The sequence below is a fragment of the Pantherophis guttatus genome, chromosome 6 (assembly GCF_059756535.1).
Source record: "Pantherophis guttatus breed Tessera chromosome 6, ASM5975653v1, whole genome shotgun sequence".
NCBI lineage: Eukaryota > Metazoa > Chordata > Lepidosauria > Squamata > Colubridae > Pantherophis > Pantherophis guttatus.
Genome location: NC_142068.1, coordinates 9,173,224 through 9,190,850, shown reverse-complemented (window position 1 = coordinate 9,190,850; position 17,627 = coordinate 9,173,224). Strand labels below are relative to the sequence as shown.

The 17,627-nt window shown below is 42.6% G+C and overlaps 1 protein-coding gene across 2 annotated transcripts in view; it reads left to right on the top strand.

The window, feature by feature from the left end:
• EPHB3 (EPH receptor B3) overlaps positions 1 to 17,627 on the top strand; it is a 144,236-nt gene that overhangs the window by 46,345 nt on the left and 80,264 nt on the right. For both annotated transcript variants that reach the window (XM_060682867.2, XM_087872482.1), the window contains exon 2: positions 12,690 to 12,754. In XM_060682867.2, coding sequence (XP_060538850.2) covers positions 12,690 to 12,754 — 65 coding nt within the window. The remainder of the gene's footprint in view (positions 1 to 12,689; positions 12,755 to 17,627) is intronic.

Sequence of the window (17,627 nt, the reverse complement as noted above, 5' to 3'; positions counted from 1 at the left end):
ACGAGGGGAACCTTTACCTTTACCTTTTTATGGGTTTCCAGTATCTTTATTGCTTCTCGTGACAAATTAAAAAGTCCTCTAAGCAATTTAAAAGTGAGAACTTAAGTTTATATATACCTCTCTGCAGTTCAGCTCAGAAATGGTTTAATATTAACTTCCCTGCCTGGCTTAGAATGTCAAGGTTCCCTGGTAAATCACCCATCCAAGGATTAACCAGGCCTGACCCTGCTTAGCTGCCAAGGCCGACAAAGTCAGCTAGACTTAGCTATCTGCTGGGGATATAAAATCCCCTTTGAGGCCAGCTTAGCTGCTACTGTGTTCATGGATGCATTCATGCAGAATTTCCTAGTAAGAGGAACGTCATAATTTATCACTGCCTCCTTCCACCTCCTGAGTTTTTGGATCATTTGGTTATTGATTGAATGAGTAAATATATACAGTATATCGATGAGTTAGATAGACACATCTTTTTCACGAGCTGGTGAATGCAGGGCCCTCCCTGATTTTAGCAGGTGGAGTTATAGGTGGAAAAACAATGTGTAATATCCAGATGTGTAACAGTTTGCTGGCTGGCATTGGGTAATGTTCCAGGGGAAAAAATAATAAGAAGAAAAATAGCATTCACTTCTATCTTTTGGGCCTCTTGGTCTAGGAATGGCGGCTGTGCTAAGTTTGGCATTCAAGGAGTCCTCGACTTACAACGGTCTGTGTAGTGACCATTCGAAGTTACAACGGCCCTGAAAAAAATGGCTGGTTTTTTTACACTTAAGTTCGCTGCAGCATCCCCATGGACATGTGGTCAGAATTCAAACACTTGGCAAATTGACTCATATTTATGACGGTTGCAGTGTCCCGGCGTCATGTTTTGCGACCTTCTGACAAGCCAAGTCAATGGGGAAGCCAAATTCACTTAACAACCGTGTTACTAACTGAACTAACTACTCCCTGAATCAGCAGGGATTCAGTTAACAACTGGGGCAAAAACTCACTGAACAACAGTCAGCAACAGAAATTTTGGGCTCGAATTATGACGGTCGAAAGTTGAGGACGACCTGTGGTTGGAGTTTGGGGCTTGTAGGGTTGAGGAAAAGACTTTAACAGTTCTAATCTAAAGTTCTTCAGATGCATCGGACTTTAATTAATGCAGGCATTATTATAAGAATATGGTGGATCTCTAGACTTCAACTCCCAGAATTCTCCAGCCAGATCTCAATAGTATTGCTGGCTGGGGAATTCTGGGAGTTGAAGTCCACCCATCTTAAAAGTTGCACAGGTTAAAAAAAAAAATCACCCATCTACCATTTGCTGCATAGAAACAGTCTCTTTTCTTATAATAAGGATCCAGCCTGTGGCCATATTATTCCCTGATATAGAAAGATGTAAGATTTAAGAGCTAATTTTTTTCTAGGGATTTGGGGAAGAAGTTATCGAATTTAAAGGGGGAGGTGAGAGATAAGATGCAGGCCATACCTATTTTTAGCACGCTGTGCAGATATAAGATCTTATTACTTGGATGGATGGATTGGCGTAACTTGGTTGCTCATTAAACTAAGTTTCTTCTCCAGCATGTGTATGTTGGTCCAGAGTCTGTTGCCTCCCCTGAGTTCCAGAACAACAGATCGACAGGGTTAGATTAGATCCCTGATGAATCTGTTTGCTCTTCACACCAGGGTGGATTTGATTCAAATCGAGTTGATTTAAATCACAATTTAAATCGTGATTTAAATCACTAGTAAAAAGGCTTGATTTAAATCAACTCGATTTAAATCATAATTTTTAAAGAGCAGCTGTCATCTCTGCTACTCCTTTGACCCACTTTTGACTCACTGATAGTCCCACTGTTGCAGAATATATAGCCTCATGCTACATAATTCAACTCCATTTCATGCTGAATGAACTAAATTATTTATGCATCTTAAATAGAAAACTATCTTATGATAGATTTTTACCCCAAAAGTTTTTTATTAAAATAAATTCGATAAAAATAAAAAAAATCCGATTTAAATTAAAAAAATCTGATTTTTTTGATTTTTTTAAAAAAAATCATTGATTTTTATCCACTCTGCTTCACACTGAATGATCAAGTGGGATAGGCAGCCTCCATTCACCTTTTCAACATATTAAAATAGACCCAAGAAATTATATTTTTTTCCTCTTTTCTCCTCCTTTTTCTCTCTCTCTCACAGGCTTTAAAATATCCTGCTCACCTCTCCTTTGGTGGTTAACCCCTCTCTGAGTTTTCTAATTATTCTAAGGATGGTTTTGATTTTTAGCTCTGTCAGCATTTCCCTCCCCATTCTTTAGGCTATATCTGGCTTTCAGGAGAGCCAATATCTAGTGCAGTGCTGGTGAATCTTCTTGGCACCAAGTGCCGAAATGGGAACGCCAGAAACTGGAAGAGCAGCTCCCCGGTGCGCATGTGCGCGCCGGGAAGCTGAGCTTTTGGTTTCTGGTGTGCGCATGAGCGCAGGGCACCTAGCCTTCCGCTTTCTGATGTGCATGCGCACGTGAAAATCAGCTGGCTGGTGCGCATGCATGTGCCGGAAACTGGAAGCTCATCTTCCCGGCGTACATATGAGTGCCAGGGAGCTGCTCTTCCAGTTTCCAGCACTCCCGCACATACAAAGACCAGCTGGCCAGCGCACATATGCGCACCGGAACCCGGAAGAGCAATGGGCAATGGCTGGTGTGCCCGGAGAGGTGGCTCTGCGTGCCACTTCCGGCATGCGTGCCATAGGTTCACCATCACGGCAGAGGTGGGTTTCAACAGGTTCTGACCAGTTCTGGAGAACCGGTAGCGGAAATTTTGAGTAGTTCGGAGAACCGGTAGTAAAAATTCTGACTGGCCCTACCCCCATCTATTCTCTGCCTCCCAAGTCCCAGCTGATTGGGAGGAAATGGGGATTTTGCAGTATCCTTCCCTTCGAGTGGGATGGGAATGGAGATTTTACAGTATCCTTCCCCTGCCACGCCCACCAAGCCACGCCCACAAAATTGGTAGTAAATTTTTTTGAAACCCACCACTGCATCACAGGTCTAGTGGTTAGGACACCAGGGTACAAAGCCAGGGTCCTTGAATTCTAGTTCTGCCTTAGGCCAATCATAAGAAGGTGTAATTTCTAGTCCTGCCTTAGGCATGAAAACTGGTTATGTGGGCCAACCATCAGGAGACTGTGAGTTCTAGTTTTGCCTTAGGCATGAAAACTGGTTATGTGAGCCAATTACCGGGAGACTGTGAGTTCTAGTCCTGCCTTAGGCATGAAAACTGGTTATGTGGGCCACCCATCAGGAGACTGTGAGTTCTAGTTTTGCCTTAGGCATGAAAACTGGTTATGTGAGCCAATTACCGGGAGACGGTGAGTTCTAGTCCTACCTTAGGCATGAAAACTGGCTAAATGGGCCAATCACTAGGAGACTGTGAGTTCTAGTGCCATTTGAAAGCCAGCTGGGTGATTTTGGGGCCAACCACTCTCTCTTTCTCTGTCACCCAATCCACCTCACAGGGTGGTTGTGTGGAAAAGAGGAGGAGGAAGTTCTGTTGGATACATTCGCCTCTTTGAGTCATTTGTAAAAATAATGAAAGGCGGGATACAAATCAGCCAGTCAAGCTATATAAAATGTAGATCCGAGTTCCAGAGAGCCCTTCTCTGGCCAGAGTTCAGCTCCTGATAGGGAACAGCCCTGCCTGGCAGGACGGAGATCCAAGGAGCTATTTTGGAGGTCGTCCCCCCTCTCCCCCCCCCCCCCGGCATTTTTAATGCTTTCTTCTGGTTTATTGGCCTGTTGTTCCTTGAGCTTGGCTCAACATCCTTCCATTCCAACGTGAACAGAGCCAAGCCAAGCAACTTCAGGGCCCAAAATCTTACAAGCAACGTCGACCTCCAAATGAGATGAAATCACGGAGACGCCAGCCGAAAAGGACTTCCAGGCATTTCAGACGCCGCTTGGAGGAACAGAAGCCTTGCGATTAAAAGAAATTTTTTTAAAGCTAACTCTCCTACACTTGGTGACAGGCGCAGTCTGCGGATTCTCTTTTTTTGGAATTATTTTTCAAATAACAAATGGAGCGAAATGCTTTTCACAATATACAATTAATGTATATTTTCCCAGTTTTTGGTCCTTGGCTGTCTGAATGCTGTTCAAACTTGTCATAGCCGACCATGTTAATCTGTATTTAGTCAATTTCAGTTGCATTTAGCCATCTATTTAGCTTGAGAAAAATGATAAATTCATTCATCTTGCCCGCTCTTAAGTGTTTTGGAACTTTAACCCCGATGATTCCCAGATCCTCGCCATTCTTCTGAAAATTGCATTCTTATATTTGCAGGCTGGTGGTAACCCCAAAGTTACATCTAAGCATGTGAACAAGCCACAGTTGTTGGGTTCACACGTTATGCACTGAATCATGGTTTGTCAGTTTCCATGGCTGGACTCGTATAATCTACTAAGGCTGTGATGGCAAACCTAAGGCACGCATGCCACAGGTGGCACGCAGAGCCATGTCGCTTGGCATGCCAGCTTAGCTCCAGGAGTCTCTGGAGGCTGGGGACAGAAAAAACATCACTTCCTGTCCAACTGGAAGTAGGGAAGTGGGCCATTTCAGGCCTCCAGAGGGCCTCCAAGGGGGTGGGGAAGGCTGTTTTCGCCCTCCCCAGATGCATAGAGAGGATCTGGAGCCAGGTGAGAAAGAAAAACGGGCCACCACGTGCCAAGAGCGGGGGGGCGGGGTGGGGGGGGTTGCGCGCATATGCGTGGGGCGGGGCGCATAAAATTATGGGTGTGGGCATGCGTGCGCGTGAACCTCCCCTGCCCCCCTTCCTGGCACGTGATGGCAAAAAGGTTAGCCATCACTGTACTAAGGCAAAACCAAGAGGAAGGTTTCACATGTGCATGGACTCACCTGCGCATTTTGAACCCTTTTCTAAGGCTGCAGAACATGCTTGCTTAACTTTCATAAGAGAAAATGCAATTCACGGTGGGAACAGTTGCTTGGCAGGGGAAAAAAATTCCAGATTCAGTTCACAGCATACTCAGAAAAGTAACTCTTTGTCAGTAATCCCAAAGGTGCTTTTTCAAGTGGTGCTTTTTGAAGATGTTTCACTTCTCATCCAAGAAGCTTCTTCATCTCAGAGCGTTTTTCACACTTATTGTTCTGCCCAGCTACGGACCCCAAAGAACGCAGTACACACAAAGTCTGTACAAACCTTAGTTTACTAAATTAAATCAGTCTTTTTCAAATAAAGGCTGTTAATTAACTTTCTTAACAGCCTACAAGAATCCAAAGGATAAATAATCGTAATCTTACTATGGTTGGCAGAAAGCCCAGAAGCAATTTGCAGGAAACTGATAAGAGAACTAAAATCAGGACGTGAAGGAGAGTGAACGAAGTTGTTCCCTGCAAATTGCCTCAGTCGTTGTCCTTCCTTAAATAGGCTAAGGGAGTGGCCAATTAGCCCCAAGCCTTACTCTCGAGGAGACCTCCTCCTGAGGAGCCACTCCTGCCTTTTGGCAGCTCTGCACGCCCGTGCATCGAGAAGAGGCTCCTCCTCTTCTTCCTCTTCACTTATGGGAGCTTCTGGAGGTTCTGAAGGCCCTGGCTGAATCCCTGCCTCTGGCACCACATCTTCTCCAGCCTCCTCATTGTCTGACTCGAGTGTCAGCTGCACAGGCTCCTGGCGCAGCACCACACCAGCCTCCTCGCTGTCGGAATCAGCTACTAGCTGCACAGGCCGCTGACGGGCCACAACACTTATATGACCTTTGCAGCATCCTCAGTCACATGATCAAAATTCAGATGTTTGGCAATTGACTTGTATTTATGACGGTCGCAGTGTTGTGGGACACGTGATTCCCCCTTTTGCCACCTTCCGACAAGGAAAGTCAAGGGGGAAGTCAGATCCACTTAATATCCGTGTTACTAACTTAACCACTGCCCAAATTTTGGGCTCCATTGTGGTCGTAAGTCAAGGACCTCTCAGGAGCTCCCCTGTCTAGGTGGCTCAGTGGCTAAGATGCTGGACTTGTCGATCCGAAAAGTCGGCAGTTCAGTGGTTCGAATCCCTAGTATAAGTCTCCTGTGTGAGCAGGGGGTTGGACTAGATTACCTCTAAGGTCCCTTCCAACTCTGTTACTGTTTCTGTTATTTTGCTTAATCCCCATCTCAGGAATATTCTTGTGGAGAATCACAGAAGGAGGAAATACTTGTGTGGTGCTCCCCAAAAGGGGATATAAATCAAAGGAAAGGGCCTGGTGGCTCAGCAGACTGATAGCATTGTGATTAACACCAGCTGTCTGCAATTACTGTAAGTTCGAATCTTGCCAGGCTCAAGGTTGACTCAGCCTTCCATCTTTTCTAAGGTAGGTAAATTGAGGACCCAGTTTGTGGGGGCAATAAGCTGACTTTGTATAAATATACAAAAGTATGAAGGCTATTGCTTAATGCATTGTAAGCCGCCCTGAGTCTCCGGAGAAAGGCGGCATATAAATCAAATTTAAAACAAATAAAAAATTAATTAATTAATTAATTAATTAATTAATTAATTGACCCACTTGGCTGCTATAGAAATCTTACAAGAAATGCTGAAATCCTGACTTTGAAACCTCTTTTGACTCCACTTTTGTGACTAATGAAAATTGTTTATTGCAAAGAGCGTTCTTCAGGAATTTTGTTTCATCACATTTATATCCTTAGGAGTCCCCTCCCCAATTAATATTAATAATTGCTTAAAAGATGGAGTTCCTTCATGTCTGCTGATGATACACATCCCTTGTTTTTGATGGGGCTTTGTTTTTGGAGTGTCTGATTTTTCTGGAAAATCCTGTTTCTGCAAAAGCTTGCGAGCTCTAGAGTCTTCCCACTGTAGAAATCCAGAGCAAAAGCTGCTCCAATTTACACCTCAGAAGAACTTTATGGACTCCTAGCTTCCTCTCTCTTGTATAAGGACAGGAATTCCTCCAGATAGGTTTGCTGCTCAGAGAGAAAGCCAATTTCACTGTAGCCATTTCCATGTGGGATAGAACAACAAAAGTGTGCTTCCCATATGAACCAAGATTGCAATTGAAGATAAAATTTGTAGCTCAGGATTGAACTGTGGGGTCCTTGGTGCTTTGAGCCTGATTGTTTTCTTTCAGACATTACCCAACTAGGTAACATCATTAATACACGAAGGGAATGGGCTTTGCAAAGTTTCCTTCGTTCTAGCACTGATGATATTACCTAGCAGGGTTATAAAATGCTTACAAGAAAACAACCAAACTCACGGAGCACCAAGGAACCAGGATTCCTTGTAAACACTACTTACTTTCTCTAACCCTGGAAAAGAAGTTCAAGTAATTCAGAACAACTTATACTCACAAGCTAATATCCTTATTGGCATGACTGAGTACTGATTGCCAACTGGGGACTATATTCAGGGTTCTTTAAAATTATTATTATTTTATTCATAAACATTTTTGAATATAGTATATTGTCAGGGTATACCATTCACAAGAAAGAAAGGGGGAAAAAAGGCTAAGTAGAAAATAGTAATAAATATTAACACATGAACTAATAATAATATAATAACACACGTACTGAGAATAATAGTAACAATATAACCAAATAATTTTAACTTAAGTTTCTTTTTATAGTGGCTTATTTACATTTTTGTTAATTATGATGATTGTAGTTATAAACCTTCTCTGTTGTTAATGCAAACATTTGTAGTCTTTCTTCCTCTACCTCTTGTCTCTAACCACTCATAAAATCTGTTCCGTGTCAAATAATATTCTGTGTCTTCTTTATCTTTTATTTTTAAAGTTAGGCTATCGATTTCAGCACAGTCTAATTTTTTCGAATTACTTCCTCATCCGGTGGGGTGTTCTCATTTTTCCAGTATTTAGCAAATATAATCCTTGCCGCTGTCAATATATGTAAAACTAAATATGTGATCTCTTTATCAAACCCCTCTGGTATTATACCCAACAAATATATTTCTGGTTTCAGATCTATATTCTGTTTAGTTATCTTTTCCAGCCAGCTACGTGTTTTCTCCCAATACTTTCTTGCTTTGGTACACATCCACCCCATATGAAAAATATATTCAGGGTTAATAAATCCCCAAATTGCTTATTACTCAAACTAGGTAACATCATCGGTGATAGTAGTAGAATTGGATCTACGAATAGAGTACACATAGGTTGGGGGTTATTAGTCTTGAAGACTCCGTGTTACCTCCAAGTTGGACAACAGCGGGAGAAGTGGAGTCCCTGTTGCCTGCTTGTGAGTCCTCACAACCTTCTGGTTAGCCACTCTTGAGAAGCAAACGGCCTTGGCTTGATCCCATAAAACTAGTCTTAAATTGTAGAAGATGGGCAGACCCCCAAGCGTGCTTAAGAGAACTTGCAAGATGTTTCTGCAGAAGGATTGGGTTGGGATGACATGTTCCTGGCTAGATTAATCATTCTGCTAACTAAGCTACAGAATGAGTTTCCTGCAAATTATGGTTTGTGCTTTGTAATTATCAAGGGGTACTTCTCTGACCAAACTTGGCTTCGATATCTATTACGTTGAATCTTCCTTCTTTCTCTTTTTCAAAGAAGCTGAAACCCAAAGATTTTTATTTTTCTCCATGCTATCTGGCTATATATAACATAGGTAGTCCTCAGGTTACGCCCATGATTGAGCCCAAAATTTATGTTGTTAAGTGAGAAATTCGTTAAATGAGTTTTGCCCCCATTTTACAACTTTTCTTGCTGCATTGGTCAAGTGAATCACGGAAGTTGTTAAATTAGTGACACTGAAGTTGTTAACCAGTGGTGGGTTTCAAAATTTTTTACTACCGGTTCTGTGGGCGTGGCTTAGTGGGCGTGACATGGCTTGGTGGGCGTGGCTTGGTGGACGTGGCAGGGGAAGGATACTGTAAAATCTCCATTCCCACCCCACTCCAGGGGAAGGTTACTGCAAAATCTCCATTCCCTCCCGATCAGCTGGGACTTGGGAGGCAGAGAATAGATGAGGGCGGGGCCAGTCAGAATTTTTACTACCGGTTCTCCGAACTACTCAAAATTTCCGCTACCGGTTCTCCAGAACTGGTCAGAACCTGCTGAAACCCACCTCTGTTGTTAACTTAGTGACAGGTGAACCTGTCTTCCCCATTGACTTTGCTTGTCAGAAGGTCGCAAAAAGGGATTGTATGACCTGCAACTGTCATAAATATGAACCAGGTGTCAAGCATCCACACCTAAATCCCGGGACCATAGGAATGCTGCAGCGTGAAAAATGGTCATCAGTCACTTTTTTCAGTACCGTTGTAACTTCGAACGGTCACTAAACGATCCGTTGTACGTCGAGGCCTACCTGTAGAGGTAGCAATCAAGCTTACCATTCCGAATTAGCTCTCTTTAAACGAAGGAAGAGTTTAGCTGCTTTTCCTCGGTTTAAACAGGAACGTGCTTTTCCTAATCCACTTTTGGGGAAAATTCTGTCTCTTTTTTCGGAGACCCATCTCCCCCTCAGTGACCTCAGTTGGCCACCTCATGGAATATCCACTTAATTTCCTTAGCAAAATAACAAATGTTTTGGCACTGCTCTCTTCCAAGGCTTTTTATTTTTTTAACATTCCCAATTGAATCCATATTTTCTGCCGGCCTCCCCTTCAAGAGCTAACCAGATCTGACCCTAATTAGCTTTTTCGCACAAAGAGGCCCAAACAGTGCCACCTCACTGGGCAAATTATTCCGTGCACGAGGAGGATCAAGCTAGTTGCATTTCAATGCAGTCTTGTTCGGGGTCATTGCCTTTCCTGTTTTTTTTAGGAGGATGTCCTCCAGCATAACTCTCCAAGGCCATGTTTAGCCTCGGGCCTGCACATTTTTTGGTGTCTCAGGCCTGCTGCAATGGGATTAGGAAGCTCTGGCCTTCTTGAGTGGTTGATATGTGGTGTTTTGTTTTTTTTTTTGAATGCTGGAGGGCAAAAAAAAGGGCACCAGGTCTCTTATTGGTTGTCCCTATCATGCCATCTCTCTTTAAACCAGGTTTTCCCAACCTTGGCGACATTTAAGAGGTGTGGACTTCAACTCCCAGAATTCCACAGCTGGCATGGTTGGCTGTGGAATTCTGGGAGTTGAAGTCCCGCTCATTAGTTTGGAAAAACCTGCTTTAAGTAGTTTTCCCTTGGCATCTCTTCTGCAACAGGACTCTGCTCAATCCAACCTAGAACTAAGGAGAAATTTCCTGACAGTGAGAACAATTAATCAGTGAAAACGACTCGCCTCCAGAAGTTGTGGGTGCTCCCACACTGGAGGTTTGCAAGAAGAGACTGGACAGCCATTTGTCCAAAAAAAAAGTATAGGGATCCCTTCTTGAGCAGCAGGGTTGGACTAGAAGACCTCCAAGGTCCCTTCCAACTCCTTCTCCCATCCGTGTCACATGCCATCCCCCTTGGGCCCTATTCTGCACTGTTTATCAGCTGCAGACTCTAGCAGGCTGCCAAGCAGCTCCTCGCAGCTGCTTTATTGGGTCAGGCTTTAGCTAATCCCAGTCTCAGCAGCTTCCCATCTGGGTGATTTAGTGTGTTCCCAAAGAAAGTCTTGGTCCACCCTTCCTCTCTTCACCCCAATCTGGGGTTGGAACGGAGTCTCTTTGGGGAATGTTGACAAGGAGGTTTGGCAGCTCATCATCAAACTCATAGGAATGTTGGCCAGACGGTCAAATTCTTCTCCTCTCCCCTTATTCAAAACACATCCGAGGGAAGAGTGCCAAAAAAAAAAGTGGAATAGCAGAACAGCCTGCTCTTCCTTGCCGGATAAACCGGCTGCACCACCCTCGTCGTGGGAACGGGGCCGTGTTGGACCAGAGTACACACCCACACACACCACGTGTGGGAGGAGAGGAGAGGAGAGGAGAGGAGGAGAGAGAAATGGGGCCTGTCCTGGATGTTTTGGCTAAGCAGGGGAGGGGGGAAAGCATTGGGAGGGGGCCAGGAGGAAGGTGATAAAGGTAGCCCTGGATTTACAGTTGTTGGTTTAGAAACCGTTCAGAGTTACAAAAGCACTGAAAAAAACAGATTTTTTGACCATTTTTCACACTTGTGACCATTGCAGCATATCTTTCTTTCTTTCTTTCTTACTTACTTACTTACTTGTTTATTTATTTACCCACCCACACACCCTGTTTCCCCGAAAATAAGACCTCCCCGGATAATATGCCCAATTGGGCTTTTGCATGCATGCACTGAAATAACACATGGGGCTACCCTTGAAAAGTGTTTGGAGACTACAGTTGGTCCAGAATGCAGCCGCGCGAGCTATCGTGGGTGCACCTAGATAGACCCACATCACACTAATTCTCCGCGAGCTGCACTGGCTCCCTATTGGTCTCCGGGCACAATTCAAGGTATTGGTTATTACCTTTAAAGCCCTACATGGCTCAGGGCCAAGTTATCTTCGAGACCGCCTTCTACCACATAGCTCCCAACGACCGGTAAGATCCCACAGAGTTGGTCTCCTCCGGGTCCCGTCAGCTAAACAATGCCGGCTGGCAGGCCCGCGGGGGAGGGCCTTCTCTGTGGCTGCCCCAGCTCTCTGGAACCCGTTACCTCCTGAGGTCCGGACCATCCCCACCCTATTGGCCTGGCTTTTCTGGCAGGCCTGGGGCCGTTGATCTCGCTGTTGCGATCTTGTGAGATCCGGCCATGAATGGGTTTTAATATTTTAATTTTTAAATTTATTTTTTTATTTTATTTCAAATTATAAATGTTTTTATAATGTTTTTTTTTAATGCATTGTAAGCCGCCCTGAGTCTCCGGAGAAAGGCATATAAATTGAACTAATAAATAAATAAATAAATAAACACACATCCCCTGAAAATAAGCCCTCCCTGAAAATATTTAAACACATGTGCAGATAGTCCCCGCCATTTCCTCTGCTTAGGGTTAAGGAGACAGAGCTGGAAATCAGGGAAGATGGTGAGAGGAGCCCCGTTTTGCTCCACGTGCCCCCCAAAAATAAGACCTCCTCAAAAATAAGGCCGAGCGCTTATTTCAGGGTTCAAAAAAAAAATACAAGACAGGGTCTTATTTTCGGGAAAACACGGTATTTATTTATTTCACTGCTATAGACATGCCTTGAGGGGAATCAACACATAACTATCTCTTTTTGTTTTGTTTTTTGCTTTGCTTTCTTTGTTTCCTGGCAGAATAGAACGAAGTACAGGTAGTCCTCGATTTACGACAGTTCATTTAGTGACCGTTTGAAGTTACTGAAAAAAGTGACTTAGGGCCAGGTTTTTTTTTTCTTTTTACAACCTTTGCAACATTCTCCCATGGTCATGTGATCAAGATTTGAACGCTTGGCAATTGGCATGTATTTATGACGGTTGCAGGATCCCGGGAATCACGTGATCCCCTTTTGCGACCTTCTAACAAGCAAAGACAATGAGAAAGCCAGATTCCCTTAACAACCGTGCCACTGACTTCACAACCGCAGGGATTCACTTAACAACGGTGGCAAGAACGGTCATGAAATGGGGGCAAAACTCACTTCCGCTTGTTTAGCGATGGAAATTGTGGACTCAATTGTGGTCATAAGTCGAGGGCTACCTGTGGGGATTGCAACGTTCCCATCCTCTACCTCCTCCACCATTTTAGACCATCCAGAATGTTTTGGTTTTAGGAATAACTCATTGTGCTTTCTCTCTTTCCCCTTTCCAGAAACGTTGATGGACACTAAGTGGGTGACGTCCGAGTTGGCGTGGACAGCTCATCCAGAAACCGGGGTAAGATGTGCTTCTTTTTCTGAGAAGGGAAATGTCGAACCCAAAATTGACATACGTGTAGCCATTTTAGTTAGCTTTATATTATATTCATTTATTCCTTTTCTTTCTCTCTGTTTTGTAAAGGATTTTTTTTCGGGCTCGCCACGTTCTTAAGGTGGGAGGAAGGAATAGATAGTGAGCATTGTTTTGCTTTTATTGGGGATTGTGACTTTCGTGGGATGTTTCTAATTTTCAATATTATGTGGTGTAATTCCGGTTTGTGTCAGATCCGGAATGTCAACAGTCTTTGCCAATTTGATGCCTACCTAAATACAATAAATTTGTTTTGGAAGATGGACTTCACATCTTTCTTTTTCGAATGGGTTTCTTCACTTGGAAACCTGACAGGAGATTGGAAAGGATGCTGAACTTCATCTAAATGGGAAAATGAACTGCTTGTCTTTCCTTTCTTCCTCTCCTCTTTCTCTTTCTTGCGTTTTCTTCCTCCGTCTGGGTTCATCTCCTGCTTTGAAGCCTCTTCCCAGCCCTGCGTGGCACTGAGGGAAAAATCTACCTGTGTGAGGCTTGCGATCTTGGAACCAATAAAAAAATGGTGTCAATCTAATCGCTGAAAAAAAACTTGCATTTTGGGGGAGAAGCCAACATCAGAAACAGCTTACGTGTAATCATTTCTGTAATTTGGAAGGTTTTTTTTTTTTTTTTTTAAGGCCATTTCACGTGGGGTAGGGCAGAAATGTTGGCTGCCCTTATGCATATGGAAATGTGACTCTGGAACTGCATTCATGCCACGTAATTACCTTGGCCTTTAATGAAGAACAGAGAGGTACAGAATTAGTGTTAGGTTGAGACTAGTTTGGTGTAGTGGTTAAAGGCGCTGGGCTAGAGACCAAGAATCCATGAATTTTAGCCCTGCCTTAGGCCCAGAAGCTGGCTGGGTGACTTTGGGCCAGTTCCTCTTCTCTCAGCCCAACCTGCCATGCAGGAATGTTATTGTAAATTATGAAAATAGGAATGTCAGCCTTACCAGGTAGACCTGACAGGAAACATGACCAGATAGCTAATTCTACTTTACTGTAAAGTTTTTGTTTGAAATGATATAGGGCTTCCTGCCTAAGCAGGAGGTTGGACTAGAACAAGGGTCGCCAACTCTTCAGACCTCGGGAACCATTAAATTCATAATTTTAAATCCCACGGACCACTAATATGAATTTTTTAAAAAGATAAATAGTATTTAGTGTAATAGAAAAAAATGCAAATAAAATAAAATAAATATTTTATAAAATAAATATAAAAAAATAAATATTTTTATAAAATAAAAATAAAAGGAAATAAGTCACTGTGTGTATGTATATATCTATATATAATAATAGAAAGTAGTCAATAGATGAAGTTGAGTACTGTATATGTACTGTATATGTAATTTTGTCTTTGATTAAGAGAAACTTGTTATGTTTTTCTTATATTTGTTTTAAATGTTTTTTAAGAACGAATAAAGTTTGTTTTAAAATTTAAAAAGAAAAAGAAAAAGAAAAAAATGCAAATAATTTTTCTGTGGACCCCCAAAATTTTCTTACGGACCACCAGTGGTCCGCGGACCACCAGTTGGTGACCACTGGACTAGCAGACGTCCCTTCCAACTGTGTTATTCTGTGATTCTTTTGCATTAACAGAATCTTCCAAATCCTGAAAGTAACAATATTTCTACCGTCTCTGAGCTTTGTTGTTTTCTCGCTGATGTTTCATTAGCCAAACTAACTAGCTTTATTGGTGTTGATCTCCCACGTACTGTACTACGATGAAGGAACAGGACATTTTGAGAACTAAATGACAGGATTGGTGAAGGAATGGAATAGAATGGAATGGGGATAGGGGTAGGGGTAGGGGTAGAATACAGTGGTGGGTTGCCCCCAGTTCGGACCGGTTTGCAAGAACCGGTAGTAAAACCAGCGGGAGGCTCTGCCCACTGACCCAGATGTCATCATAGGTGAGCGCGCATAGGCGCGATGCGAACTGGTAGTAAAGGTAAATAGAACCTACCCCTGCTAGAGTAGAGTAGAGTAGAGTAGAGTAGAGTAGAGTAGAGTAGAGTAGAGTAGAGTAGAGTAGAGTAGAGTAGAATAGAACTGGAAGGGACCTTGGAGGTCTTCTAGTCCAACCCCCTGCTCAGGCAGGAAACCCTATACCAGTGATGGCTAACCTTTTTGCCATCGCGTGCCAAAAGCTGGGGGAGTGCGGGGTGGTTGCGCGTGTGTGTCCACACCCATAATTCTATGTGCCCTGTCCCCCCACGCATGCGTGCGCGACCCACCCATGTTTCCCCCCGCTTTTGGCATATGATGGCACAGTGGGCCTGGTAGTCCTGTTTTTTTGCCCTCCCCAGGCTCCAGAGGCTTTCTAGGAGCCTGGGGAGGGCAAAAACAGTCTTCCCCACCTCCCTGAGGAGGCCCTCCGGAGGCCGGAAACAGCCCGTTTGCTGACTTCCGTTGGGCCCAGAAGGGCCAAAAATCAGCTGGCCAGAGCGCGCATGCGTGCTGGAGTTGAACTAGGGCAACGCTCGCGTGCCCACCAATATGGCTCTGTGTGCCACCTGTGGCACGCGTGCCATAGGTTCACCATCATGGCCCTATATCATTTCAGACAAATGGCTGTCCAATCACTTCTTAAAAACGTCCAGTATTGGAGAATCGTTTCCTTTTTTAGTTTTGAATGACCGTCATTTGAAATTCCAAATGCCATTTCAAAATTCTCCCAACACTGGAGTTTTTTTTTTTAAAAAAAAAGATTGGACCGCCATTTGTCTGAAATGATACCAGGTTTCCCTGATTGAGCAGGGGGTTGGACTAGAGGACCTTCAAGGTCCCTTCCAACTCTGTTATTCTTAGTTATTCTTCTGTTATTCTTTATTTATTCTCTTACAAATTACGTGAAAACCTAACTTCGGATACAAGCCCATATCCCAACCCTAAGTTTCTTTCACCAACGTTTTTGAACATTTACATGTTAATATGTTCCAAAGCAGCCTTTTGATCCTTGGTTGCTGAGAAGCGAACATTGCCCTGTGGGCATTAAGCATTCTCAGTCCCGCTTGTTTATTAATATTATTGGATCGTGTTATTCATTAACACCTTTATTGACTTCCCAGCCTGCAAGAAAAGATTTTGCATTTAGAAGCAGTTAGCTGCTGGAATGGATATTTCTCCCCCACCTCTTTTCTCGCCAAAGTTTTTCAGATTTTCTTTTGAGTAGGCGGCCACACTTCAGAATGCAAGTGGCCGTTTTTTCCATCGCATCTCATTCCCAAACAAGGAAGTGGTTGGTGCTTTGGGAAAATCTGTCCATCTTCTCTTTGCACCAGTCAGAGTTGATAGGTGAAGCATATATATATATATATATATTTTCTTCCAAGCCTGGGTTAGGGACGCTGGCAGGACCTGACTGAAATTGCCTCTGTAGGTATCATTTTCTGTTTAGACTTCAAGCTTAAGAGCTAGACACGTTTGTTAATTGATATTATGCAGATTTTATTTTTCATTTTGCCCTGCTGGTGGTTTGCAGCCCATCCACTCTGAAATGGGAATTGTCCCGAAGATGCTTTTTCAAAAAGCAATTGGACTTTCTTGGTTTTTCCTTGAAGACGTTTCACTTCTCATCCAAGGAGCTTCTTCAGTTCAGACCGAATGATGGGAGGATGGAAGGATTTATATTCCTTGCAGTCCTCTGGTCTTTAGCACTCTTTCTGAGGGTCGTTGAGGCCACTGGGAGGTTTATGTGGAGATTTATCTCAGGTGAGGCCACAGATAAACATCCAAGTCATAAGTCGAGAACTACCTGTCATCCATATTAAGAGTAAACAATAACAGGTAGAAAACGAATTCTGCAAAGGAAGAGAAACAGTTGAAGGATTTGCCCGCATAATAGCAAATTATCTCATCCATCATTACACCTAAAAATTTCCAAATAGTTTTCATTTGGAATGGAAAAATAAATGTCTGTCTCCATTCACTCAACAGACCAAAGACCTGACTTGCCACTTATGAGCGAATTTGCCTATAGATGTCGACTTTGTATAGACAGGTCTGATGAAATATGGAACCCGTTTATACAAAATACAGAACATTTAAACAAAAAAAAAAAAGAATGATAGTTATATAACTGTACTAGAAATAAATATATATGCACTTGAATAATATTTACATTAGTTAAGTAGAGAATTATAACTGTTGACTCTTATACGCCTTTTTCCTTTCTCTTGTATTTTTTTCATTTTTAAAGCACTATATATATATATATATATATATATATATATATATATATATATATATAATTTTTATTTTTAAACGGTTCATCGTTAATCAATCAGTGTGTCATCTGAGTACAAAATTTTTTGTGTCATTGTACTCAACATTTACCATCATTTTCTTAATACATATACATCTTTGCTCTTACATTTTAATTTAATTTATTACAACATGTTCTTTCCAAATTTCTTAATTTTGTACTGCTTTTTATCTATATTCGGTCTCTATCCATTGATAAAATTGCCCTCATATATTGTAATACTCCGATTCTTACTTCCCTTTAATTGCCAATGTTAATCTATTCATTTCTACACATTCTAATATTTTCTTAATTACCTCTCTCTCTGTAGGAATGTTTTCTGCTAATTTTGTGCAAATACAATTCTCGCTGCAGTTATTACATGTATGATCAAATATATGTTTTCTTTACTAAATTTCTCTGATAAGATACCCAATAGGAACAGTTCTGGTTTTAGATCAATACGTTGCTGTGTCATTTTCTCTAACCATGTTTGAATTTTTGCCCACTAATTTCTCGCTTCTGGACATGTCCACCACATATGATAATACGATCC